We start from the raw sequence: 22,198 nt of genomic DNA on the forward strand, positions 1-22,198 counted from the left end.
ATAAATAAGTTAGCAAAAGAAGCCCTGAAGGCAGAGCACATAGATATACAAGTTCCACTAGTAAATCGAAAAATTAAAGTTATCATTAAAGATACTATTAACAAAATGTGGCTGGATACATGGGAACAGGAGGAGAAAGGAAGACATTTATAAAGCATTCAGAAAGAAGTGATAGTTAAAAAGTATGCAGTAATCTGAGAGGAGGAAAATTACAAGGTTGAGAATAGGGCACACAATATTAAATGGCTGCCTAAATATAATAGGAAAACACCAGACTGGACTATGTATACATTGTGGAGAAGTGGAAAATGTAAAACATTTACTCTTGATATGTAGGAAGAAAGTACTCTGAAAAAAGGAAAGAACTAGAGAGGGCAACGAAGAATGGATTGTGTTTAAAAAACCTATTGAGTTTGTATGGCACACAATCTATAATTAAGGAAGTTATGATCTCTCTGAAAGAAACTCAGCAAATAGAATTTAGATTTTTATTTTATTTTTCGTGTAAACTGACAGCCCAATGAGATCACACCTCAGTCCAGAAGATGGCGGTAATGCACCTCGTTTGCAACCTGACAAAACTACAGAAGAAGATGAAGAAGAAGAAGAAGCTGACAGCTAGCCGAGTAAAAAACAAACAAGCGGAGGTAAGCCCGAAGTGTCTTGCAAGCAAATATTATTGAACAGTTTACTGAATAATGCATGAATAATAGCCGTGTATTTCAACCACACTTGATTTTCAAACATACTTGAGTTTGTATGTGGTTTTTTGGTCTTCTGGGACGAGCTCGTTTCCGAACACTGAATTTATTCGTGTGATGTTAGCTGTTGTTGAAAAGCATTTGTTTATTCAAATAATTAAGACGCTTAGTTATGAACATATATTTGCATCCATATTTTCTGTATGTGTCTAAGGAGAATTTCTGGCTACATCACGATGGCAGAGTTATTTGACGTGCTTATATGTTTCAGTCCATCTCTGCAGAATCTATGGCGGTGTCTCAAAACCTAGGGAGCTGCCTACGTCTGTTTCTGCCGTCTATGCTGTAAAACCATTATTTGTTTGTCTGTCTTCTGAATACAGGCTAAGATGAGGAAAAACAAAGGGAAAGCCAATACAATTGAAAAGGAGTTTGTGTTTGAGTTTAAGGCAGGAAAACATCACTGTGTCCTCAAAGTACCAATTCAGTTCCCACTCAAAGAAAATGTCAGTGATCTTCATGGGCGGATCATGCTGCTTCATAAAATCCCCTGTTTTGTAGAAAATGGTAATGTATTAACATTTATTTGAGAATGTATCAGATTCAATCCTCAGTTTATCAACACATTATTTTCAAGTTGTAAACATGAATTATTGTGTAAACCCTCTAACGCTTCTACATTGATTTTAGACTTGAAAAACAGACTTGTTAGTTTCATAGAGAGGGAAATGTTAGCGGATTACGACCGAGAAGCAGAGGCAGCCCTGCAGAGACTCACTACTGGAGAGGTTGACGTCAACAAACTTACAAATATATGGGCCAAGGCCTATTCTGAGGTGAGAGCACAGACTTAATCTAATAATTCAATTACTTAAGTATTATTACATTCCTTCTACATCTACACCAGCACCATTTTATTTATTGGCATGACATTTTAATTTTTTAACGCCTATTTTTTTGTGTTCAGACTTTTTTGGGGATACAACATACTTGTCTTATTTATAGTTTTCTCTGAATATTAACATTAAAAAGATATTTTAACATGAAAACACACTTCATCTTTTAATTCTAAATCAATTTCCATTTATTAATTATATCAGTCAAGTCACTTTTATTTATATTGTGCTTTACACAATACAGGTTGTTTCAAAGCAGCTTCACATTACTAAAACTGGAAAATAAATAACATTGTCAATTTTGAATCGAATTCAAATTAATCTGTTTAACAGCTCTACGGAAGTTAATAGTGCCATTATATTTCAGCTTAATTTAGTATGATGTTTCAATTTCAAGTCATTGTTTCAATGTGTCAGTGTTGCAAAGTTGATTAATTATTAATCAAGTTATGATAAGCAGCTCAACAGAAGGCAATAGTGTCATTATTCAATTTAATTCTAGGCTGGAGCGGAAAATTCAGGTTGCGCTTGCCGAAAACCGAAGCCGATAAATAAATAATAATCAATTAATAATCGAATTAATTTAATAATCAACACTCAAAAAGCTAAAACTGAGTTGTACAGTTTTATTAACAGAATTGTTTCTTCTTAAGTTTGTTGGTGAAATAAACCTTTAAACGACAATAAACTGTAATAACTTGTTTTCATGACAGATTTATTCAAACATACAATAAATAGGCTAATGAAGTCTTAACTAACAGGTTAAATAAAAACTGAACACAGTCAAAACATGCAATCAGAGTAGTGATATGGAACTGTAATGCGGTCAAGACCTGCCTGGAACTACTTTATGCGGCGCGTACACAACAGTACAATACATTGAACGCACTGTAATTCTATCCCTTACAATCTCATTTTCATTCCCGTCAAAAATTAATTATGGCGCTATGCTGATTAAGGTCCATTACTAAGCTCAATTATTTCATCCGGTAGCATCAATGCAGTTAAATCAACTGAATTACTCAATATCAGTCGTCTTTTAATTTGCTAATTTGTCTTTTAAACCAATAAATCACACTGGCTCTGCCCACACAAATAATTCCTTTGAAACAGAATATCTGTCCTATTTCCACATTTAAGAAGGTCAGCCTGACCATCTGCATTAGCACTTCAAAGTATTGCAGTTTAAATTCTGCTTCCACTTGCTCCAGCAAACTTATAAAAAGAAAGCAGAATCCACCCCCTCCCTTTTCTATGAAGCGCTGATGGCTCACAGCTATGCACACAGGATAACCATTAACATTTTACAGCAGCCATACACAAATACACATGGATGCTCTCCAATCTATTTTAAGCTCATCAAATGGCCTTTTAACGACCACCTGGTTGTTTATGTAAAAAGATTCTTATAGTTTTATTTATAGCGGTTAATTAAGCTTCCAGGTCTATCTGCATATACAAAGTATGTAGGAAAAGTTCATCTAATGTATAAAAATATGTTAAACGACCTATTAATTTATTTAGAAATAAATATGAACTATAAATATTAATAACAACATCAAGATTTAAAGACCTAATCATATCAAAGACCTAATCATATCAATTACCGCTATGTGTTCGACGTTGTAGAGAGCGAAACATAAAACGCATTACCATTCTGATACATTGACTTTTGTTGACGAGCCTGTATAGTTCACTCTTCTGAATCAGTTTTTGGTATAAACATAAATGGCTAAATTAAACCAATATATCCACTCGCCACTGTGTAGCATTTACTACAGTTGATCGAGTGGATCAGGAAGTCCGAGCTGGTGTGATTGAGTGGAGACAGGGACTCATTTGCATATTCATGGATCCACGTATTCTTATTGAATCAAGGGTGTAGAGTTACATTCAAGCTATTTTAAGGCATGAAAATATTATTTTCACAAAAAAATAAAAACGTTTAGATAGGTCATTTTGATTTTTAATCAATTTTTAATCAGTTTTTTAATGGATAGAATTATTGACTGCAGGTGGACTTTAAAACAACAACATACAAAAGCATTTAGGGAAATCAATTTATGTAGTTCCAGTAGGTGACTAGTTGGTACAGAACAAGTACTCAGCAAGTCGATTACTCTTGTGCCACCCTGGTAAGTGTGTCTGTTCTGTATCATTTCTGTGTGTAGACTACACTGGAACATGCCCGTCCTGAAGAATCCAGCTGGGACGAGGATTTTGCGAGTGTCTATCATGAACTGATCCACTCTCCAGCCTCAGAGACCCTTCTCAACCTGGAACACAATTACTTTGTCAGTGTCTCTGAGCTCATCAGCGAGAGAGACATGGAGCTCAAGAAACTTCAGGAGAGGTTTGTGTGGGAGTTTGCAGCGAGATGGAATTCTGTTTTATGAGGCAAAATGCCAGGGAGTGCAATTTGGATAATGAGCTCTGAATGTAAATACAGAATCTCTCCATATTCAGTCAAAAATAAGAAGTTTTGTTTAATTGCATAATAGTGCAGATGAAGTACTTTTATTTGTGTACTTTTTTGCATATATTCTTTTTAAAGATAATGATAATATTAATTGTTTGAACAGAAACTTGTGACTGAAATGCAAGTCAACATTTGGACACAACTTTTTTCTTTATATTGACTATTTTTCACATGTTACATAAATATGAAATTATTATTTATTTTTAATATATGCACTACCATTTAAAGTTGTGGTGTTAGATTGAATTTTTTTTTAAAAATAAATCTCTTATGCTTGCCATGGCTATATTTATTTATTTGTTATTTATTTGTTATTCCTGTGATGCAAAGCTGATTTTTCAGCATATATATATATGTGTGTGTGTATATTATATTTAAATATTTATATGTAAATAGCATACATATATGTGTGTATACACAGAAACATGTCCAAAAGTCCAAAACTCCTACTATGAAATAGATGAAATATTAGAATTTGTCTTTACAGACAGGCTGTTGAGATGAATAAAGTCATGCAGGAGCTGGGGAAGAGCTTGTGTGACCAGGATGTGAATACAGTGGCTGCCCAACACTTTGATGCACAGCAAGTAAGACCAAACTGTCAAATTGAAACAAACTATAATAATGCAAAACATATTAATGACTCCAGACTCTTCTGTTTGGTGTTTTTGTGATGGGAAGGTGCTAGAGAACAAGTGGGCCAGTGAGCTGAAGCATGTCACAGGCATCCAGAAACACGAGTACCAGGAATGGGTGATGAAGCTTCACCGGGACCTACAGAACCCCAACAACAGCACAATAAAGTGAGTGAAAGAGAAAGATGTAAAGATACCGATGGCATTAAGATTATGAATCCTTGCCGAGGTGATCAATGATTGTGTCAGGTGCTGAAGTGAATAGTAGTAGAAATCAGACACAGAGAAGCTGAAAGCTGCCCATGTGCGAGTAACATCCTCAAAGAGATTCTTCTGGTTCTGATTTAGGAAATTCTGCCTTAAACATTTCATTCAGTTTCATTGACTGTGAATGTTTTTAACACCACATTATGTGCGGTTTCAGTTCTAACTGATTTTTACTGCATCACAGCTTGGACACATTGACACCGTCTAGCACATGAGTAAATAGTGTTACACTAGAGCCAACGGCAAAACAACTGTATTTATCATTGTGATTGATGGACGGCGAGGAGCTTTAGAAGTTGAGCTTGTTATTTGTGTTTCAGCGAGGAGATCAAGGTGCAGCCCGGTCAGCTGGGGGAGGCAGGGGAAGCGGGGGCTCGGCTCTTCGAGGAGCAGCGACAGCTGGAGGAGAGCTTCACCATCCACTTAGGTATGGCGTTTCCTTGGAAACATTGGGCGCTACAAAACTGCACATAAAAATACCCACATACAACAAACCGGCGCGGGGATTTACGCCCACTTCCAATGTGTTTTCAGTCTGCCTCGCAAGGTCATTATAAACAACAGTTTGTTCACATGTAGTGGACATGTTCAATTAATGTTTGACCAGAAAGCGTCCAAATGCATTTTGTCTCGATTTAAAACTTCTTTTTGTGAAATGTTTTGCTTGAAATATTCTTTGACTCTAATTTAGTATCTAATATAATGACATTGATGCACATTCATGCATTTTTAGTTTTGGCTTAACCAAATATTTTTCGGGCCACTCTTCATAAGTTAAGGATGCACCCATTTTAAAATTCTGGGCAAGAACGTAATCTGATAATTGAAATGTAAATTCGTGGCATTCAAATGAAAAGTCAAAAAAGTCATAAAAAAGTGTTTTATAGATTTGTAAAGTCAAATTGTGTTGTGAGATATAAGCTCATTTTCTCGCCATGAGTTTATATCTCACAATTCTGAGTATATAACTCGCAATTGCGAGAAAAAAAAGTCCTTTATAGCTCGAAATTCGAACTTTATAACTCGCAATTGTGAATTTATATCTTACAAATCGAAATTTATAACTCGCAATTGTGAATTTATATCTCACAATTCTGACTTGCAAGAAAAAACAAAGACGCAGATAAAAAGTCGCAATTACCTTTTTAAATTTTTTATTCTGTGGTGGAAACAAGCTTCCTTAGAATTTAGATGCCACAACACTATAAAGTACAGTATAAAAATTCTAATAAATGCCAACTTCATGATTTAACTTTCTATTCATCAAAGAATCCTGAAAAAGGATGTTGAAAACTGTTTTCAACCTTGATAGTAATAAGAAATGTTTTTTGAGCAGCAAATCAGCATATTAGAATGATTTCTGAAGGATCATGTGCCACTGACTAATGAAAATTCAGAAGTTGTATAAATAAGCAGTTGTTATAATTGTAATAATATTTCACAGCATTGGTTTTTTACTGTATTTTTCGATCTTATAAATGCAGCCTTGATGAGCATAAGAGACTTCTTTCAAAAACATTAAAAACCTTACCGACCCAAAACTTTTGAACAGTAGAGTATATCCAATATACCGTACATCAAAATATTTATTTTTAAATAAACAGATAGCCAAAAAGCCACTGATGTGATGCGTATATTTCTCTCTTTCAGGGGCTCAGCTGAAGACCATGCACAATCTCCGTCTGCTGCGATCAGATGTTCTGGACTTTTGTAAGCACCGTCGGCACAGCAGCAGTGGGGTGAAGTTACGGCGACTGCAAACTGCCCTCTCGCTCTACTCCACATCGCTCTGCGGCCTGGTGCTGCTGGTCGACAACAGAGTCAACTCGTACAGTGGCATCAAAAGAGGTATCATATCTAATTTGTAGCATTTAGTTGCAAAGATAAACAAAAGTCAAATTAAAGACAACTAACATAAACAACAATAATATCTTCAATTGTTCCTATGGCTTCAGACTTTGCAACAGTGTCTAAAGAGTGCACAGACTTCCACTTCTCCAGAGTGGATGAGCAGCTGGACATCATCCAGCAGGTGGTGCTGTACGCACGAGCTCAGCGCAGCAGCAAGCAGAGAGAGCAGCCCGGTGAGTGACACAACAACTGTGTGTGTGTGTGTGTGTGTGTGTCCGTCCAAAACCAGCACCTCTACATTGCACCATCGCATATCCAACTTCAGTCCCACCATGAGGAAGTGTTCAGTTTCATTCGACAGGGACTATGACAGGCTACAATGAAACTTGATACACATTTTTTTTTTCAAGATGCACAAATGTTTTGGCAGAAAGTGCACTGGTACAGTTTTTCAGTTTGCTAACTGTTTGTAATAACTGTTGCATATTTCATTAACACAGTGACATAGTCATTTGCAGTGAATTTAAACCACTGAGATTCAACTTTTATTGTGTGGTAATTGGTACAATAAGAGACTTATTTTAAAAACATTAAAAAAATCTAAATTATTCCAAACTTTGGACCAGTTGTGTATATACACACAGGGGTTGTATATTTCATACATATACATATATACATTTCACCCCTAAATCAAAAGGAAATTACATGAAACATAAATGTATTTATTTTAGTGCTGGGCAAGTTAACGCGTTATTATCGCGTTAACGCATTTATTAATTAATGGCGACAATTTTTTTATCGAGCGTTAACGCAGTTTTTTTTTATTATTATTATTTTGAAAGTCCGTTGCTCACTGGCTCTGAATACACATAGGCCTACAGTCAAACCATGTTCACAGGAGGGGTGGGATGTTGGTCAGCCAGCAAATAACCCACCCAAACAAGCAGTGGAGAGGCTTTGGCAGGTTCTCTCAGCCTCAGGTGAACAGAAAGGGAGACAGCGCTCCGCGAGTGAATGACAGGCACTCTATGGATAGTAACCATGGCAACGGCTTCTGTGCGCTATGCAGCTGTAGCCTTTTTAACTTGAATTAAAATTATACATAACTTTACCTGATAGGCCTGCGTTTCGTTTAGCGGGGATGCTCTGCCATGTGAATTCCCTCCTGTTGATGTCCTGATAACTATTTAGATTCTGGAAACTCACAAACAGCGAGCCGAGGATCAGTCTCTCTTCCAATGATTTGTGCTGCGCGTCGAGTACAAAAAGTTAGACAATTCAACTTCGGCAACGCGCGGCGCGTGCATGAGGCGAGCATGACCGCAACAGTTTCACAGGAACGCACCCGCTTGTCGCTGCACCTGTGCTCGACCACTTCACCTCACTCTAGGCTGATTTGACGTTACATTTTTGGAGAGATGCACGTCAGTGTACGCACGCTACACAGCTACGGCGTGAGTTCGACGCAGAAGTATAAATTGGGCTTTACCTCTGTTTAATGTAATCTTACGTGGGAAACCATGGCATGCCATGACCAAACCTAAGCTGCTATCAGAGAAGTAACGTTGGTCGACTGACTCGACTTATATCTGTAGTAGTGATCATGACCCTTTGACTACATAGACTGTTTCTGCTGCTCCCTGATACAATATACCTGTTCAGAAAAAAACAAACAAGAAAACTGGACTCGTTTTAACAAGCTAGATAAAAGGTAATGCCCTGGCAGTGGCAAATAGCTTTGTTTAAATATTTGATTTGATTACGTTAATGTTTAAGTTGAGATTTACAAGAAATATTTTATTGATACTGTGTAAAGGAAATACTGCTGGTATAAAAGCACATTATTTGTTTAAAGTTTTTGCAAACCACATGTTATTGCACTTTTGTAGCAGTACATTTAAATCAAAAGTGCGCAATACACTACTTTAGAATTCATTATTCAATTTTGCACGTAACAATGCGATTAATCGCGATTAATCGCAAGAAAATCATGCGATTAATCGCGATTAAATTTTTTAATCGTTGCCCAGCACTAATTTATTTATTTAAATCAAGCATATCCTCCCACCCCAATTCACAGCAGCCTGCTTTTTCTTATTTTTAAAACAAATATAATTTTTTTGGTTGCCTTTAGTTTTTTTGTAGTAATGTTTCTGCCTTCTTTTATTTTGTATATGACAAGCACATTCTCTCCCAAATTCAGTTACTATAGTGCAAATAAAAATGGTATAATCTTTAAATTGTAAATTGTATTTATACTTTATTTTTATGTATTTGTTGTACTGACTTTAATGTGTGATGATACTAAATATTTGTGTCCAATAAATCTAATGACAATCATTGTTTAAAATTATGATAATTACAAACTCAAAAGTGAAGGACAACATATTTGGATGCATTACATTAATACACATCTTGATTTTGTTTTATAGAGATGACAAGAAATGGGGGAAGTGAAGACAAAAATAAGATCATAGATAGGAATTCCTCCAATATCCTCCCAGGTAATTCAAACATTTCCGTATGCTTTTAGCGCTCTGTTTGATTAGTCCTAACATGCTGTGGTTTTTCATAAGGTGAATTCTACATCTCTCGCCATTCCAACCTGTCTGAGGTTCATATTGTCTTCCACCTCTGTGTGGATGATAACGTGCGTTCGGGGAACATCACAGCCCGGGACCCGGCCATCATGGGCCTGAGGAACATCTTGAAGGTCTGCTGCACCCATGACATCACCACCATCACCATCCCACTGCTGCTGGTGCATGACATGTCTGAGGTAAGAGTAGATAGATGACATTCATTTCATTAAAGAAAACATTTTTATTGCTGAACTATTTTGTAAACATTTACAAACAATGACTTATGTTTACATTATTTGATCATCTGTTAAGTGAATCATGGGAGTGATTCATGTCTGAATTCCTAAAAGTGTCCAAAGCCTGAACTTTTGAGCCGCTAGACACAATTTTGATGTCTGTAAAAATTGTAGTTGAGGACTTAAATATCGTAGGGTGTTCAAAAACCCAACTGAGCCTCAACTTTTCTATTACTGGAATCTATAACAATCTACATTCTAAGTGTGTTCCAGAACATTCTGCTGCCAACTACCATCATTAAGATGTTTTTGTGGGAATGTTGGAGGCTTTGGCTCTTTACAATGGCATCTAGTTCTAGAACATGCAAACAAGCAGCCAAACAAAACAAAACATTCCAGTTCCATTTTAACCACCTGCGTGACGCTACATATATCTGATATATTTGCTCTCAAGAAGCAAAAAGCATTTTTGTTCACTTGTGATCGGTGTTCCTATTATTCAGCATGCATTTGTTTTCCTTGAAGATGTTGCTTCATTGTGCACGCTTAATTACTGTAATTTATTAACAAGCCAAAGCATGTGATCTGGCTTGCATTGATGTGTGGAAAATGAAAAGGCCCATGTCCTATTATGCAAACAATTGTATTCTACTTAAAATATGAACACACAAATAAACAAATCATCATTTTGAATCCTAGAGTGAATTTAGGTAGTGATGGGAAATGCACACGCTGGTGGTGCCTGCTGGTAAAAACAGTGTAAATGTAATGAAATCCCATCCAAAACGTGCATAAATACACATTTTACAAACCAATTGCAAATGTATCTATTAAATGCAATTAACAAATCATTTAAAACCATTAAATATGAACTGTCTGTATAATATAATATTTAATAAATTGTAGGGCTTTTATGGAGAGCTTGGTTAATCAGGCCAATAAGAGACTTTTAACTACAACTCTTCCTTATTATACAAATGTGTCATTAAAAATGTCTACAAATTCATAAAACTATATAGACACTGGTTCATGCGTTCACAGAGATCATTGCCCCCTAGCGGCGAACCATTGAAATGTCTAAATGTTTCGAAACGGTTATGACATAACGAAGACTTGTTAACTAAAATCACAAACGTTTGAAACATGTTGCGAATCACAGGTTCAAAACAAATGATTTCCAAGGGTTTTGAAGCTTCACGAAGCGCCAATCACTAAATTTAGGCATCACAACATTAAAAATTGCTTCTTTTTTTTTTTTATGTAACTTATTAGCTTAAAAAAAAAAAAAAAAAGATTACCTGTAAGTGAGCATAAGGTGACAGCAAAGGTAATTGACAATGTAAAAAAAAAAGGAATATGCTAAAAAATATCCAATATCAGCCAGTATGTTGACACATCGTTTAAATAATGAACGGTAACCAATGTGGTACTGAGATTTTGTCCTGATTAAATTGAACTCTTTAACTTTAGGTTAAATTTTAACTTGGATGCTCAACCTCAAAACTCTGTCGTCTAATTTAGAAATAGTCTGTTTTGGATCAGGCCGTCTGGACTGACCAATGTAGTTCTGGGTAAACGAAAGCCTCAATCACAGCCTCTCTGACCACAGGCCGATGTTGAGGAATGTTCAGTGTTCAGGAAATGTTTTTCATCTGAACAGGAACTGTGTGTTCTCCCTGCCAAAGGCCAAGGATGCTTATAAGGCTGAGGTCTTAAGCTCTTTTGGGACAGGATTAGTTTTTAGGACGTATATGTCTGTAAAGTAATTGTTACTTTGGACATCTGTAATGTTTATCGTTGAATGTCTGTAGAAATCGACAAGATAAGTGCGACTAACTACTGCATTTATATTGCTGTTAACAAAATTATCTATAGTAAAATATTAAACGTATGACAAAGTGAAATTAATTTGAGATCTGAATAGTACTGTATGAGAAGTTGTAGTTCTTCTTCACTTTGTGGAAGTTTTTCTCTACAAAGAGTGGTTTGGTACTTTAAATATTATTTCAGTCACTGATTTTATCCCTCTCTTCCTCCTCTTCTGTACAGGAGATGACCATTCCCTGGTGTCTGAAACGAGCTGAGCTGGTCTTCAAGTGTGTGAAAGGTGGGCATGCAAAGAGCACAAATGTAGAATGTGCAGAAACTGCCATTGATTATCGACATATTCTATCAATAGCCTATATATAATTTGTTTACATTCTGATTATTTTTGTCTGTAATGTTGGTTTTAAAGGCATCTAATACTGGGTTGTAAAATATTTTAGTTGAAAAGATACCCATCCCGTTTAGTTGGTTGTGTAAGACTAGCCTTAATGTGGATATTTAAAAAAAATATTTTGCAAGACATTACATTATTCTTTACATATTATTTGGGAACAACATATTTAAGTAATTTCCAAGGTCAACCCTTTAGGATAAAGCATATAACAAAACAAACAAACAAACAAAAAACAATTGTTTACTTTTGAGGGTCAATAAGAGTAGTATAATCAATCAATTTAGTCGAGTATTGTTGTTCATATTTAATTATCTTCTGTTTAAAATAAGTCATTTTCTCCATTATCTCTACTTGAAACAATATGATAATGGTAAGAATGCAAATTGAGTCTTTACCTTTTTTATTTAGGTTTTATGATGGAAATGGCCTCCTGGGATGGAGGAATCTCACGGACTGTTCAGTTCCTTGTTCCACAGGTTAGTTTTAGCCTCATTGACAGTACAGTAGAATAAATAAACCATAATATACTAACTGTATTCTCAAACAATAGTGTCCATCGGTTGACAAATGCTTACAGGCTTAGTGGACTCTTCACATTCACAGCTGCCTGTTTTACTCTTTAACACCTTTTAAAATAACTCCTCTAAACTAAACCCTGTTGTCTAGATGCCGAACACACTGTATACTTACACTGTATATATATATATATATATGTACACTATAATTAAAAAATATGGGGTCTGTAAGATTCTTATGTTTTTGAAATTTGATCAAAATACAGTAAAAACAGTAATATTGTGGTATAATATGTAAAAAAAAATTCTATTTGAAAATATTGTAAAATGCCATTTATTCCTGGTGCGGCGAAGCTGAATTTTCAGCATCCTTATTCCAGTCTTCAGTGTCACATGATCCTTTAGAAATCATTCTAATAGGCTGATTTGCTGCTCAAGAAACATTGTGAAAGTCTAACTTTTGGTCAATTTAATGCAAAAAACATAAGCAACTTACTAAAGAATGTGGCATCAATCTGTCTTTCTGATTGTCTTTTATCATCAGAGTATCTCAGACGAGATGTTCTTCCAGCTGAGCAACATGCTTCCTCAGATCTTCAGAGTCTCCTCGACGCTTACGCTAACGTCAAAACGCTAAACACACACTACGCCTCAGCTGGTGTCTTGTCACTTTAGGTTCTTAATTTTCGGAGACGTACAAACCGTAAGCTGTTTTGATATGCACACTGTCATGTGATCAACACAATCCTGTCACCGGAGGCTTAGCACCATGGCCTGATTATTTCAGTCATGAATTTTCACTGGAATTCATAGATCTGTGCATTCCACATAAAAACACACACACACACACATATTAAATATCAGAGGAAAGTGTTCAGAGTTTTAGCTGTCTTGCTGTGACTGCCGTTCACCTAATGCTGCATGGGAAACAGGTAATGCCAAGACAAGCTGTGTGTTTGTGCTGCATTGCAGTCAACCACCTTTGGCCTCTTGTGTCATCATTCCTCTCCACAAACACAAGATGGCGCTTTATTCGGTATAGCATTTACATGTAGTTTGAGGTAACCAAAGCTGCTGATTCCAAATGTCAAATGAAACCAACCTTCCAAGCATTCTAAGTGATTTACCATGTGTTTGTAGATTAGGTGCCAGTTGTAAGCCCTGGCATGTGCAGTTATATTTGAACTGTGTAATCTTTGGAAAGTGGGGCATTTGAAAACAGTATCATCTGTCTTTTATTGTAAATCTAACCTAACAGGACTCTTAAAAATATAAACCTACATAATATTAATCAGGAAAGATTTTTAGAGCCTTTACAAAGAAAATCTACATATTAACTGTTTTCTGTTAAGTCTTTTTTTTGGATTTCCCCTAATGAGAATATTACCATATGAAGTAGCAAAGTAGGGCTAATCTGAGGGTTAAAGCATTTGCATCCATATTAGCCTTTTGTCTGATACTACTGACGTGCTAATTATACATTCATTGCTAAATGTAAATGCTTTGTAATTAAAGTACACTTCAATCTAACTCTGAATTTGACTATTTGATAATGCCAAAGTTGTATTAAAAATGAGTTGGTTTGATCAACTGCAGGTCTGCTTCCTCTATTGCATACTATTATTTGTAATTAAAGGGATAATTTACTCACCCTCATATTGTTCCAAATCTGCATGAGTTTCTTTCTTCTGTTGGGACACAAAATAATTTATTTTAAAGAATTTTGGTAACCAGACGGTTGACGGTAGCCAATGACTTGTATAGTAGGAAAAAAGACTATGGAAGTCAATGGCTACCATCAACTGTTTGGTTACCAACATTTTTTAAAATGAATTATTTTGTCTCCAACAGAAGAAAGAAACTCATGTAGGTTTGGAAACAATTAAAGGTGAGTTAATTATGACAGAATTAAAAATTCTGGGTGAATTATCCCTTAATATACTTGTATATACTTTTGTATACTTTCACATATATAATATGTGTGTGTCTGTGTGTACATTAAATTATTAATTTTAGGACCATTGTGTGTTTTTGGTCAGCAGGGTTTCTTTCATTCTTGGCAAAAACAGTACAAATATTTTCCTTTTAATTTGATGTATGAATCAAACAGGTCACGGAAGGGCAACAAAAGTTCTAGACTGTTCTGCCAAAGTGAACTCAATCAGTCTCTAATGGCCCAGCAGTCTCGCTGTCATTGGTGCTCAACTCAGAGAGCTTGTGCTAAGGAAATGTGTCACCAAATGTCTCACATTCTCAGTATCAGTTAGTGGCAGAATCTGGTCTCTGGTTACCCCTGCTTTGGGTAGGGGACAGGGGTGCATGCTCAGCAGCGGCCCCTCCAGCACAACCACCTCCCCCCTCTTGGCTTGCTGTTTTAACGGCCAGCTCTTTAGCCATCTGAGCCCTTATCATCCAACAACTGTGCCTGACAGAGCACTGTTTATTCAGCCAGGGTGAAACATTGAACGGCCTCCGCTGATGGACTGGCCTATCTGTCCTGTTTGTGTGATGAGTGTAGGATGTGTTCATTTTAATTAGAGCTCATCATCTGCACAGTGCACACTGTCTACATGTGTCGTCGGTGCATAAAAGCGTAGAAACAATAATTGGAAAGTTGATTCTCCCGGTGATTAAGATTTAAAAAGAAGTTGACGCTCAATTTAATAACAGTTTTCTGCAATCTATCATTTGAACACCATAAGCCAGGCGGCCAGGCCCAGACATTCCTCATGGGATCAGATAGTGGCACGGACTGTTCTGTTAAAGTTGGCATGAAAGTTGTGATATTTTTTCTTTCCTATTGTGATGTATATCCGAGTGAAACGGCTTCTCGAACAGGAAAAAATGTATGGCTGGACTTGATTTTGTCCATCTGGAATTGATTGGATGATTGTTGTTTGCTCTTGCTGTGATCTCATGTGAATGACAGGTTGTTCCACCAGTAGCCTAAACATTTTGATTTTAATTACTTTGATTAAAGATTACAAGAGCACATACATTTTTATAAAATAATGATATGCACGGATAAATCATTTAGCATATACTGTTATATTCCATAAAAATGTGTCCATTTTGATTTATGGGGACTAAGTATGCCGGAGGAATGGATGGATCAAGGATAGATAGATAGATAGATAGATAGATAGATAGATAGATAGATGAGATGTAATAGAGACGTCGTTTTGTTTTAAAAGGTCATGTTAGAAACTTGTTTTTTAGATGCAAATTCAGGCACTTCCATATATCAAGCCAAATAAGAAAATCAAGAACTTTTCCTTTAAAAAAAAAACGGTCCTTAAAACCTAAATAAAATCACGGATCAGACTCTAAAACGAAGAAGAAAAGAAAATTCCATGCCTTTTTTTTCTCTTCTTTGGTGGTTGACATGAGCTCAATAGGAGGATTTAACCCATCCTCTACACCTCCCGGGTCCGTGCATTGATTCAAGCCTTTCCCTGGATAATTTCAGCACGTCACTGAGTCCTTCCCACAAAGTTGGGAAACAGCGGAGCGTCCGTGAATGCAAGCGGACACACGAGAGCCGCGTCTGGAAGGTAAGACCAGCATATATGTTCTGTATAAGTGATGATATGCTATATTAAAGCTTTACTTTACGTCATTGATGTGGTCGAGCTGAGAGAGGTTTCTAAATGAGTGTTAAACGCAAGAAACTTGTTCATTGAATTAAAAGACTTCCGCTTCCTGCATGATAAGCTCGCGCCGCATAAAATCACTAGAGGAGAACAGCAAACATGTTTGTACCGTTATACAAACACGTGAGACGTATGACTAGCGTTGTTTGCATGAGGTTGATATTTGCTTAATTTTTCTTCTCAGTTATGTCCACAGCATAAACAGTGGGTTTCTTTAGAAGTTTAACTTATAAACCCTGACTCTCATTTAAACTCTCAAACTTCTTGTACTCTGCCTTTCTAATATAACGTTAGTTGTATTGTATGGGGTCCCAAGTGCCATGGTGTTAAACGATTAAACGACTGTTAAACGATTAGAGTCGATTATCTTTCCCCCAAATGAAGCATTTGGTGAGACCCCCGCTGTTTTGACACATGTCTGTGGGGGAGGCAAATAGCCTACTTAAGTATGCCTAGAATGCTGCCTGCTAGACAGCATTTTTGGCGTCATTTGGCATATTCGGCATCTTATGCGCGTTCGGAGTCCCGCTTCATAAACGAATCTCCCGTGGAGTCTAACTTTTTTTCTGAATTATAACTTACTGACTCTTTGAACCATGAACTGTCTCTTTCAACCACGTTCGACTCGCAGCCATCCTCGTTTACAACTCGCCGACTCACCGACCGGAGAACCGCCTATCCGACTCAAAATGATCCAACCCTTTATTGTAATTAAATAGACTTTATTGGAACGTTTTAAAGCATGTAATAAACTAAACAAACATGTCATTTAAAAGTCGATTATGTTATATTTTCAGGTTCAGTTGTTCATTTTTTTTTTATGAACTGAGGCAGCAAATTTGGTCACATTTCCATCCACCAGCACAGTTATGAGTCACTGCTGACAGCTAGACAATATTTATGGGGAGTCTAGACAAGTATTTATTTATAGCAGTCTCTCTTGACATTGTTCGCCTGAAATTTAATAAACAGAAAGTGGCACATTTAAAAGCACATTGCTCAGTGGGAGGGTGGAGTGCATCTCCACTGTTTCTTTTACCAGACAGACAAACACAGAAAGATTTTCCCCCCATTAAGTTTAGCTAAGCATGAAGATGCTTTAGGGCTTGAGATCCAGCACTAACAGGGCTCATCTGCTTCCTCGAGAAATGTTCCTCACCCGAAATTCCCTTGCTAGACCAGCAGCCTACTACTAAGCGTGCCTAATACTACACAAGATCACGCAACCTGCAGAGCCTTTTAAGCTAGGCAAGGTGTTTTGTTTTCTTAATTACACATGCTCCTCTTTCAGCCCTCCAGACTGTATAAGCACCGTTACCACTAGGCATGTTATAGTAGATTTATAGTCAGCGTTTTGGTTGAAAGTTTAATGGTGATCATCTGATTTATTTGAGTGATAATTTGATAACTTTGCATAATAATAATAGTAATAATAACAATAATAATTATTATAATTTTATATTATTATTAATATTATTATTTATGCAGGTAATGACTGGTAGAGAAAAAAATATTTTAATGAAATACTTCTTTTCCCCAATGAAATGATTCTACTATATTTTTATTTAGATAATGTTTTTTTATTTAATATTTTGTATTTTTAGGGGATTTTATGATACTAAATTAGCCTATATGTATGTAGTAGTTATAATCCATTTATTCACTTTTTGATCATGGACCTGAAAATGAAATTTCCAACTTAAACTATCATAAATCTTGAATGCTTTGATGCAACAGACTTAATTTTTTTTTAAGACGACACTTAGCAGATTATTTCTCAAGTGAAAAAAGTTCAAAGTAGTGAACTTGAAAAAAGTTATACTATTTTACTTTTATTGTTGTAAAAAATACCATTTTCAAATTTTATGATATATATATATATATTTTCCAAAACACGTTAAAACTGTGAGAAAATCTAAATAAATCTAAACAAGCTGTGTGCAATTTGAGGTTGATATCTCAAAAGATGCGATTTCAGTAAGATTTTGTTTGGGAGCTGTACCAAACGTTTCCAATAGATGAAATTCGTCTCCCGTTAATTTCCAATGCGGTCATTTTTTGACTGCAAACAATTCAAGTGTGACTATTTTTTTCAGGACCATTTAACCTTTTCAAATCATGTCCATGATTTTTTTTTTGTGTTCACACAGCAAGTGCCAAAACCTTTACCAAGTTTCGTACCATCCCGATGAAGTAAAGTAAAGTAAAAATAAATAAAAAAACATTTTGACAAATTTTTTTTTGGCTCAAAAATGACCAAACAGCACCAAAGGGTTATTATTATTATTATTGTTATTATGCATAGTTATTAATATAATGGCTGCAAGAGAGAGAGAGAATATATATATATATATATATATATATATATATATATATATAATTATTATTATAAAAAATTTTTAACTCATGGCTGGCCAAATAGTCTGCTTCAGAAACAAGATTATTTGTTGAGCCTTTTGCATATTTGTCTGTCCTCAGTATACTTAGCCAGTATTAGTTACCCTGTTCTAGTTACCCATTATTGTCTTTCATTAGACGAGAAACGGTTGACATCTGGAATTTAAGTTGCTGTAACTCACCTAGTAACTCAACTAGTTGGTGGTACTCAAATTGTCGTTAAAAGACACAAACGCATTCCAGAAAGCCTCCCTTTGCCTCAAGGTCAGCGTTTACACCGCTAACCTGTAATACTGAGCTATTGCCAGCTGGCTTAAGGTGAATGATGTCTCCATGTCTGCACCAAAGGGCCAAGTTTGCAAGATTCGGATGGCTGCCTACCAAGCAGCTTTGGAAAGTCACCTTCCATCCTCTTGGCTTGGTTTATTCCTTTCAAGTTGTTCATTCCTTTAATGTTTGCTGGACTGGATTTCAGTAAATAATCGGAGCTGCCAACTAAGACCAGACTGAGCAAGTGATGTCTGCTTGAGTTGGAAAATGAAATGTATACTCCGATTGATGTGGTGTATTCTAAGGACTACAAGACAATGGTGGTGAATGCAGATTTTGTGATGAAAACACTTTGTAGCCTATTGCATGCCTTAGGCAGTGCGGTTCAAATGGTTTTATTTGCCCATCATCCTAAGATTGCCGACAAACCCATATGACCCATCTTGTGTAAAGAATCAAGAATGATTTCAAGTCCATTCATTCATATTTAGCTTTTTTTAGTCATGCCAACCTCACACTTGTAGAATAAGATGACAAAAGTGATGAAAGCCACTGAGTATACCCACAGAGTATGTGGGAACACTGTGTTTCACTGCCGCTTTACCTGCTGTTTTTTTGTCCCTCTGCGAGAGTGCGAGTCTGCGTACATGGTCTCAAAGAACTTTCATTACAAAGAACTGGGGAGTTGCAGCCTTGTAGATGGGATATTTTTGGCATCCTTTAAAAAGATGATGTTTGGTGTAGTCGCAACAACTGACAAGAAAGTATGACTACTTTTTTGTATGTGCTTGAACAAATTGCCTAAAAGATGATAGTAATGCTTGACATTGTTTTTCAGCAAAAGTTCAACATAAATGTTGTTATTTGTGGCTTGATTCTGCCAAAAATCTTCATTTCTGGACCCTGCACAAGACAGACTGATATTCTTAAGGCAATGCAATCTAGGTCTTTCCATTGTTTCAACTGTTTATGTCTTTGGTTATGAAGAAAATTTAGTCGAGGTTTGCAAGCCTATCATCATGAATGCTTTCCTAGGGCTTTTAAAAGCTGCATTTAAGGATTTGTTTGTAAGTTAGAACTGTTTAATGTGCCTCTGCCGCTCATCAGCAACGTGGCTGCTAGACATTCTGCATCTTAAACGTCCATTTTGTGCATAATTCAATTTAGAACCCTCTCAGAGTGTTTTCATGGAGGCCTCATTACGGGTAGCAAAAAAAGCAACCACAAATTTAATGTCTGCAGTGGAGGCTCCAAAGCTAAGCTTTTTTTTCTAATAGCAAGAAATACTTTTATGCAGAGTATCAGGTCAAAATCACAATGGTGTACATGGGGCCCTGAGGATAGGATAAATGAGACTTTTCTTGAAGCATTTTCCCAGAGTGATAATGCCAGATGTTGGTAGAGAAAAGCCACATTGACTGAAGTGTGGGAGAACAGCCTCGTATATAAACACGGATGCTTCGGTTGAATAAACAGATTCTGTATTTGCCAGGAAACCCCAAGATACGAAAAAAGGAAGGGGATGAAATGAATGTTTATGATTTACTGTCCTTTCAAGTAAGTCAATGTCTGGGCGACAGTGAGAAATATGGGTTGGGGGAGAAGGTCTCTTTCATGTAGTGAAAAGGATAGAAGAAGACCTTTGATATTTGAGATGCACTGAACTCTTTGAAAAGATAAACTGTGATTTAAGTCAGTATGGCCATGCGCTTTGATGATCATTTCAGCTTGGCTATTGTTGCGTCATAAATGTTTTTTTGGTGAAGCGTCTCTGCGTTTTGTTGATTCAGTGAATGTTTGAGAGCCTTATGTGTGTCTTTTTGAATGTACACATCCACACCCAAAGTTATATTCCAGTGTCTTTTCATCTGGAAATTCTACATGAAAAGAACTTTGCACTGTAAGTGCAGCTGTTTCCAAAACAATGACATTATCGTCTACAAGAATAGACCAGGTGAGTTTAAAGAGGTGCAGGCAGTAAAAAGTCAATCCCTGGTTATGGATGGGCACGTAAACATAGAAAGAGCTCCTGAATGATTGTAATTTCCCTGTTTCCAAATTGCGTCTCCTGCATGACGGAATTTTCCACTCGGGAATGGCTGCAAGGCTGCGCCTGCTACTGTGGCACCATTTGTTCCATTCCCTGTTGAAACTTCATATAATTTTGGGATTTTCTGATTATACAAATTCTTTTTGAAATAGGAGGAGCAACAAACTTTGGTTAGGCTACTGTCTACAGCATCTTGAAAGGGTTAGGGTATGGTTTCTTTTCGTACCTGTTTTACTGTGACTCATTTGGTGAATGTCTATATCCTTACATGACTCACATGGAACTTCAAATTATAGAGGTACTGACTATTGACCATGGTTAAGGTCAATCATTCTGTTGTCAGACTGACGGACAAATGACCAGTGACAAACAAGCGCAACCAGTGTAATTCTTGAACAAATGATTATTGTGAGCCGGTTCAGCGCAATCATTGTAGCCTGAAGGATGAATCCCAAACAAATGACTCTTATGAGTCTGTTCTTTTTATCCAGTGTAGTCTGATTCCTGAACAAACGCCTCTAGTGAGCTGGTTCTTTTTCTGAAGCAAATACATACAACATGATTTGTGCAGTCGGATTTCCGAACGAATTAATCCAATGAGTCAGTTCTTTTTATCAATGAAACACATACAGCTTACAATTTAGAGAATTAAATGTACTTAAAGTACAAGAATTGTTAATTAATCTGTTAAAGAAAGGGAACCAGACTTGTTAATTTCTTTACTATTACTATTCCTACTGTTTCTTTCTTTCCACATAATAAAATAATTTTAACTAAAATATTTATTTATTTTAGTTATTTAGTTAGTTTTAGTTAGTAAGCAGCCATATAATAACCAGGATAATGCAAGATAATGCACCCTTCAGGGTGATAAAAGGTGATACTGTTCTTTTGAGCTGACCAACAGTCACTGGCAGTATTTATTCCTTACTTCTTTTACTCATACTTAATACCCAACAGATCGAATGATTCATAGTCATAAACAGTCCTGAGGGCTGTTTTCTCAGGAACTGGGAGTGCATGTTGTCTTCCTAGAAAATTTCATCATTCCTTCTGCTCACATAATCACTATTTAATGAACCAAAGATAGATGTCAATAAACGCAGTCATCGCAATAAGGACTGATCCATAGCGAGGAGTGTTGGCACTCAGCCAAAGATGTACAACAGACAATCCCAGTCACAGGTTTGCTTTAAGGTTCGCTTGATCGACAATACTGATGACATTTTACATTTGTTTCATATACCATCCCACAATAACTGTAGCTGTTCGTTGTAGCTACATTGATTCATACATCTTAGCTTAAAGACAGTCTAATGTCGTTCCAAATCAGTATGACTTTCTTCTGTGAAAAATGTCTCAGCATGTTTGTGTCTGTACAATGAATGTAAATGGGGTCCAAATTTGTTTTGGACTCAATTGACTTTCACTGTACATACAAAAGG

General features: G+C 36.3%; 1 protein-coding gene across 1 annotated transcript; it reads left to right on the forward strand.

Annotated features, from left to right (window-relative positions):
• Positions 1 to 1,056: 1,056 nt before the first annotated feature.
• On the forward strand, positions 1,057 to 13,040 carry cunh12orf4 (chromosome unknown C12orf4 homolog). The gene is made up of 13 exons (XM_056250977.1): positions 1,057 to 1,268; positions 1,392 to 1,537; positions 3,769 to 3,950; positions 4,564 to 4,663; positions 4,758 to 4,879; positions 5,299 to 5,405; positions 6,629 to 6,826; positions 6,934 to 7,062; positions 9,262 to 9,333; positions 9,406 to 9,608; positions 11,697 to 11,754; positions 12,277 to 12,344; positions 12,928 to 13,040. The coding sequence occupies exons 1-13, from the start codon at positions 1,091 to 1,093 to the stop codon at positions 13,018 to 13,020; spliced, it is 1,656 nt and encodes a 551-aa protein (XP_056106952.1). The 5' UTR covers positions 1,057 to 1,090; the 3' UTR covers positions 13,021 to 13,040.
• The last annotated feature ends 9,158 nt before the right edge of the window (positions 13,041 to 22,198 follow it).

Source organism: Rhinichthys klamathensis, unplaced genomic scaffold (genome assembly GCF_029890125.1).
Source record: "Rhinichthys klamathensis goyatoka isolate OS25496 unplaced genomic scaffold, OSU_Roscu_1.1 h1tg000076l_1, whole genome shotgun sequence".
NCBI classification, from domain to species: Eukaryota; Metazoa; Chordata; class Actinopteri; order Cypriniformes; family Leuciscidae; genus Rhinichthys; species Rhinichthys klamathensis.

Bases quoted from the DNA above. Each gene is read 5' to 3' on its own strand.
- cunh12orf4 (XM_056250977.1), top strand. From the start codon at position 1,091: ATGAGGAAAAACAAAGGGAAAGCCAATACAATTGAAAAGGAGTTTGTG. The intron at 4,880-5,298 runs GTGAGTGAAAGA...TTTGTGTTTCAG, and splicing joins CCCAACAACAGCACAATAAA to CGAGGAGATCAAGGTGCAGC. The intron at 12,345-12,927 runs GTTAGTTTTAGC...TTTTATCATCAG, and splicing joins TTCAGTTCCTTGTTCCACAG to AGTATCTCAGACGAGATGTT.